At 35.2% G+C, this 6,235-nt stretch overlaps 1 protein-coding gene across 7 annotated transcripts in view; it reads left to right on the plus strand.

Annotated features, from left to right (window-relative positions):
- Window positions 1-5,844, plus strand: part of ECHDC1 (ethylmalonyl-CoA decarboxylase 1) — a 56,651-nt gene extending 50,807 nt beyond the window's left edge. For all 7 annotated transcript variants that reach the window (XM_013966361.2, XM_005684476.3, XM_013966362.2 and 4 more), the window contains one exon: window positions 4,441-5,844. In XM_013966361.2, coding sequence (XP_013821815.1) covers window positions 4,441-4,849 — 409 coding nt within the window. In that variant the 3' untranslated portion in view covers window positions 4,850-5,844. The remainder of the gene's footprint in view (window positions 1-4,440) is intronic.

A 6,235-nucleotide genomic window follows, 5' to 3' on the forward strand; every position in this document is an offset into this window, starting at 1 on the left:
TGATCAAAGATGTTGCTGCTTATGTACCATATTTCCCCATGTCACTACAGTTTGCTTTGTTGTATTTGGTTTGTTCTTAATGTCATGTAAACGACCAATTTCTGACCGTAAAAGTTTATTTAAATCAATGATTCCAGACTTTAAATTTATGACATCATGTGATTTAATTTTATAACAGGACTGCTGTCTTTAAAATTTTAAATATTTATGCTTTTATTATATTGCACAATATTCCTTAAGTTAGTCTTAGGTATATGTCTGTTTTTTAAAAAAAAAATCAACTTGGAATCTTCCACTTCAGCCGTATCTATACGGAACACAGTATTATTTCTACCTTTATTTGGAAATTGAGAATTGTATATATTTTGCAGTCTCCATGAACAGATATTGAGGAAAGGTAGTGTATCATCATTTGCTGGGCTTCCAGTGCAAGTATAGCTCTTTTACATTTCAGTGCTTTAGGGATTGAATGACTGTAGTCCAGGAAAAAACTTTATAATGCCATTCTAGCAGAAACACTGCTATTATTTGTAGTGACTTACCTATTAAGGCAACCACTTGATAATAATGAAAGATAGTACACAGAGAGTGTAATATGTGTATGGTGAAGCTATAAAATACATAGTTTTTATATACCAAATAAAAGTATAAATAATACTCTGTTCTATAGATGTGGCAGAGGCAGAAAATTTCACACTTTTTTTTTTTATGTGGACCATTTTTAAAGTCTTTATTGAATTGGTTACAATATTGCTTTTTTTAATATTTTGATTTCTTGGCCAGGAGGCATGTTAGAATCTTAGCTCCCTAATCAGGGATCAAAGCCACATACCCTGCACTGAAAGGTAAAGTCTTAACCACTGAACTGCCAGGGAAGTCCCACACTGATTTTTTTTTTTAAATATATATAAGCAAGTTCCTCTGGGATTAACAGAATTGTGGCATATATATGTCCTAAGTAACTTTCATATATTAACTCATTTATTATAGTACTCATAGAAATTCTAAGGCATAAACACTATCTTTATATCTATTTGCTGGACAAGCATACAGAGGCCCAGGGATGTTAAATAATCTACCCTTCCTCATCCTCCTTTATACCATTGAGTCTTTGGTCTCTTTTGTGTTTTACAAGGTGTGAAATGCAGCCGGTCTAGTGGTCAGGCCTGGTAGTCTGGCTTAAGCTATACTCTTCCCCAGTGCAATTATCTATGTGTTTCTCGTTTCTTTGCCATGGAGTTCATGAAAAATACCTTTCTTTAATAATAAACATTTTTAACACTTAAAAAAAATAACTTTTACTAAAAAGTTTCCTATTTTAGTACAATTTGGTAATTGTTTTTTTGAATGCCTTTGTTCAAAGTCCTGAAACTTATAGCTAAACTCATCAGAAATTAGTAGCAAAGTGAACAGTCCTTTCAGGTATCAACATTGACTTTGCAACACCTGTCAAAAGATACTCTTCCAAGTTATGGTTAGTTTTTCCTGATATAGCCATACCACAACACCAGGTATATCCAATTTAGGTTAATTTCCTCATCACCCCTCTCAGTGGGTGTCACAGGAAATTTTCAACCTTGCCAATGATAATGATACTAACAGTCAGAGGATACTTACAATTCTTTTACTTGTCAAAATAAGAGAGTTAATGTGGTTTAATGAGTCTGCTATAGGGCTTCAGAATCTTAAGGTTTGGGTCTTCCAGTTTTCTACATAGATTAATAGATTATCACTTGCAATAAACTACATGATAGGTGGTGCCAGATCACTGCATCTAAACTAGCAGGAATTAGTAGATAATCTTATAAGGGCTCTTAGGAAGAAGTTTCTAATTTTGGATATATCCTGTTGATACGACATTTTCTTCATATATTCTGATTATCACCATTGAAAATTTTATATTTAACCTTGAACTTTTAGATTAAGAGTCTTGTGAAAGGTTCTCATCTAAATGCCCCATATTTCTCTCGTTGTTAAACTACCTTGTGTTCTTTTGTCACTAATAAAATTTCTGGTCTTATTTACTAATGTAATATGCGCTTCAGTTCACAAGTACACCCTAGGCATGACATAGAAGAATAGCTGTCAGAGTTTGATGGCAACAGGTACTTACACAAGGACAGCCTCCGGATGTTAGTGTCCTTTACAAGTGATACCTCACCTTATAAAACATGGCAAAAGGAAAACAACCACGCATGGTATAAAGATGATAATAAATGTTATTCTTTAGAAGCAATTCCAAATATATATATGCTTTATACATAATAACTTTTGTTGTCATAAGTTCACCTGCATTAGCCCAACATCTAGGACTTTAACCGGCTTTTATGTTCAGATGATTTTAAATGAATTTTTTCCTGACATAGTCCTTCTTTGTATTGTAGACATAGCTCTGAGCCATCAATGTCAGTTCCAGGGTATAATTAGGAACTGTGACAATTTTATCTGTGAAAAGCTTTATAGGATTTTCAATATAAATAATATTATTTCCAACTCTATTAGACATTACTGTAATTTCTACTTTCTTTTGACCTTGATTTCTGTTTAAGGAAGCTGTTCTTCCCTCACAATTTGGGGCTAGTTCAGATTCTCAAGACACTTGGTTCCTTCTTCCCTTCCATTTGAAAATTATTTATTGAAAACTACTACTTTCATGGCTGTTTGCTTCTAAAAGCAGTGGTCCATATTTGAGGCAGATTTTCCCTTATAGGAATTCACAGCTGTGAGGAGAACGTCCTCTTTCCCAGTGGGTTAGTAAATAGGCTTTTGTGAGAATGCTCTATTGGAATATTTCTCTTGATTAAAGGGTCAAAGACTGAGAGTCTGTTGTTCTTGGTGCTAAAAGCACCAACCACCTGCAGCTGGGCATTGAACACTTGGGAAATGCGGAACTTACTTAGTCTTCATTTTTGTAATGAGTAGCTTGAAAGTAGTAATTTTTCTTAAAAAATTAAAATTCAGACATGACCTTTAAACCAAATTATATTTTAATAGTGAATGCATTGGGGCATGCAGTCAAAATACTGATAGGCTGCATTCCCCAAACACTGTGGCTTTATGCAGCCTGTTAATAACAGCATACACATATTTAACTGGTAAATGATTGCCGTGCCTACTAGTATGTTTATTCCCTTTTATTGTTCCACTTGATTAATCACCCTGTACATAAAAGTCTCAGTATTTGGGGAAAATGAATCCCTGCTGTAGGAAATCATCCCTCTCAAGTCCAACCGAAGCTGCTGTCAACTTTCTTCCTGGCATCCCCGCTTCCACTCTCCTCTAGCTACCTATTGTATGTAGTGGGAGGCTGAGAGGTTAACTTACTTGGATTTAAAATTCTGTCCCTGCTATAGCTGCATGGCCTTGGGTGCGCTATTTATTTAATCTGTTGCCTCTGTTTCCATCTGCAAAATGAGGATATTACTGTACCTCCAGGGTCGTTCTGAGGATTAGTTAACATAAAGTTCCTTAAATAGTTGGTGTGCTGTTAAATGCTAAATAGGCAACTCTTACAAAATAAATCAGATATTACTCCTTTGGACAGCCTCCTCCTAGAGCCTCACGCTTAAAAAATAAAATCTGACCTCCTATCCAAGTGCCTATAAGCTCACTCTGATCTCATTCCCCATTTCTATTGGCCCTTTTCCTGCTACATAAGCCTGGTCCCCAGATACTAAGCAGTTCTGCTTCAAGGCCTTTGCACTTGTAATTCCCTCTTCCTGGAATTCCCTTCCAGAATTTTGCATTGCTCACTCACTTGGGTAGTTGCTCAAAAATTCAGCGGCCTTTTCCATATAAAATGGCACACACCCAACACATGTATCCTCATTCTCCAGTCCCTTGCCCCGTTTTCTTTGTAGCATTTATCACCACTGACATTATATTGTTGTTCAGTGTCTTTTTCTGCTAACAGGAATGGAAACTGAGCAGAGATTTTATTTTGGTCATTCCTGTAGTCCTGCATCTAGACCACCTGGCATTGGTAGAGCTTAGTAAATACTTGTGGAAAGAGTGGAGTTAAAGAACAAATCCCGTTAGAAAAGAGTATTTTTACCCTGAGAACTACTGACTTTAACTTATTATACATTTTTTTTTATAGTATGCACCTAACATTTCCTACTCCCATATATTCACTTTAATCCAGGTTTTCTCATTAGGCTGCCACTCAGTTTAGACTGGGTTTTCAGAATAAACGTAAAGATTAGATTCGTATATGCAAAGTAAAAGATAACACAAGATTGAGGACCTTGTTTTCAGACAGAAGTGTTAAATGCCGTGTAGTAAATTGAACTCTATACTTAGCCACGTTTTTTGAACATTATTTTTAATGACACAGCTACCTATAAAGATCTACGGAGATTTCAGGTCAGATTATGAATAGGTAGTACTTTGTGACTAAAGCATACATACTTTCAATTAGCTTTCTTTTCTCTTTTGCAGATTAATGACTACAGAGAGTGAGATCAGATTTGTCCACAAGGAGATGGGCATAATACCAAGCTGGGGTGGTACCACCAGGCTGGTTGAGATCATCGGCAGTAGACAAGCTCTCAGAGTATTAAGTGGGGCCCTTAAGCTGGATTCAGAAAAAGCATTACATATAGGAATGGTGGAGGACCTCTTGCAGTCTTCAGACGAAACCGAATGTCTCAAAGAGGCACAAGAGTGGCTACAGCAGTTTATCAAAGGGCCACCAGAAGTAATCAGAGCTTTGAAAAAATCTGTTTCTTGCTGCAAAGAGCTTTGTTTAGAGGAGGCATTACAGACTGAGAGAGATCTTCTAGGAACAGTTTGGGGTGGACCAGCAAATTTAGAGGCTGTTGCTAGGAAGGGAAAGTTTAATAAATAATTTTTAAAAATAGCATGTTAAAACCCCAGTGATCAATATGGATAAAAGTTGAATGATATCAAATATGAATGTCAAAACTACTTAGAAGGTAATATTAGTATTTGCAGTATAACAACTGTTTGACTACTTGAACTCAGTTGGCCTCGCTTTCAGTTTATTCAGGTAGTTGCTAAGTGATTCTGAACCTCTAAAATACACAACACTTTTGGCTTAAACATAGTCATTAATTCCCAGATTCCCATGATAGTTATTAGGCTATAACCAGACTAGTTTTTGAAAGGAAAAACTACACAAAACCTATTCCTGGTGTTCTTTCTCATAAAGTCTTTGTCTTGTCTTAACATGGAAATAATTTACAAAAATAATGTAATGAAGCTTAGAGAACAAAAGTGGAAGGGGTCAGGAGACAGGAAGATTATGCAAAGTTATGATTAGTCCTTTTCTTCTGCTCCATGCAGCTGCATTAAAGAGGTCATGGACTGGCCCTTCTTTTAAGGATGCTCCTCACCCCACCCTTTTACAAATTTGGACCTTATTTGATGTTTCAAATAATTTCTATTTTTGGTTATCTATGAAACAATGATGGCCACCATATAAAAAGTCTGTTGACTCTACAAAATTGGCCAGTTGATTTGTATGCACCAGAATTTCCAAGCTAGCAGTTACCATAGTTTATGTAGTAATCAAATTTTCTGTAATCAGAGACTCATGAAGCATCATGTTACACATGAAATCAGATTTCTATTTTTTTTTCCTAAGTAGCCATCTTTTCTTCTTTTATAACTAGCTATATTTAAAAGTAAATTTAATAATAAAGGATGACAAACTTCTATGATCTTAGTAATACAGACTTAAAAATGTAAGTCAAAGAATTAAGTCCTAATCTTATGAGATAAAAAGTGATTTTATAAGGGACTGTTTATATTTGCCATTGTAACATTCAACTCATATTTGATAAATTGTATTAAAGACAATTTGCATATGCTTCATCAACATGATCCTGCTGTTTTGATTTAGGATAATACAGAAGATAAACTCATGTTTCTTTTCTGCAGAATCAAATTCTGGATTACCAAGTTAACCCAACATTTCCAACCTTGCTGTAGATTCTACATTTTGTGTTGAGTCAGTTTGTGTCTACTAAGGCTGTTTAGAAATAAACTTACCATTTAATTCATGTAAGTGCTAGCCATTAATGAAGACTGGCAAGGAAGACCCAGTATATACATAGCCTCTTCTATCAAGTTATTTAAGACAGGCTTTAGGTTTATTTCCACACGTATTTATTCCATGAAAATTCCCTGTAGACTGTTTTAAATCTTCTCAATGAAGAAATCAAAACTTTTCTGAGCAAGTGACCATGTAAGCTGAATACACACCAATTTA

Source organism: Capra hircus, chromosome 9 (genome assembly GCF_001704415.2).
Source record: "Capra hircus breed San Clemente chromosome 9, ASM170441v1, whole genome shotgun sequence".
Lineage (NCBI taxonomy): Eukaryota > Metazoa > Chordata > Mammalia > Artiodactyla > Bovidae > Capra > Capra hircus.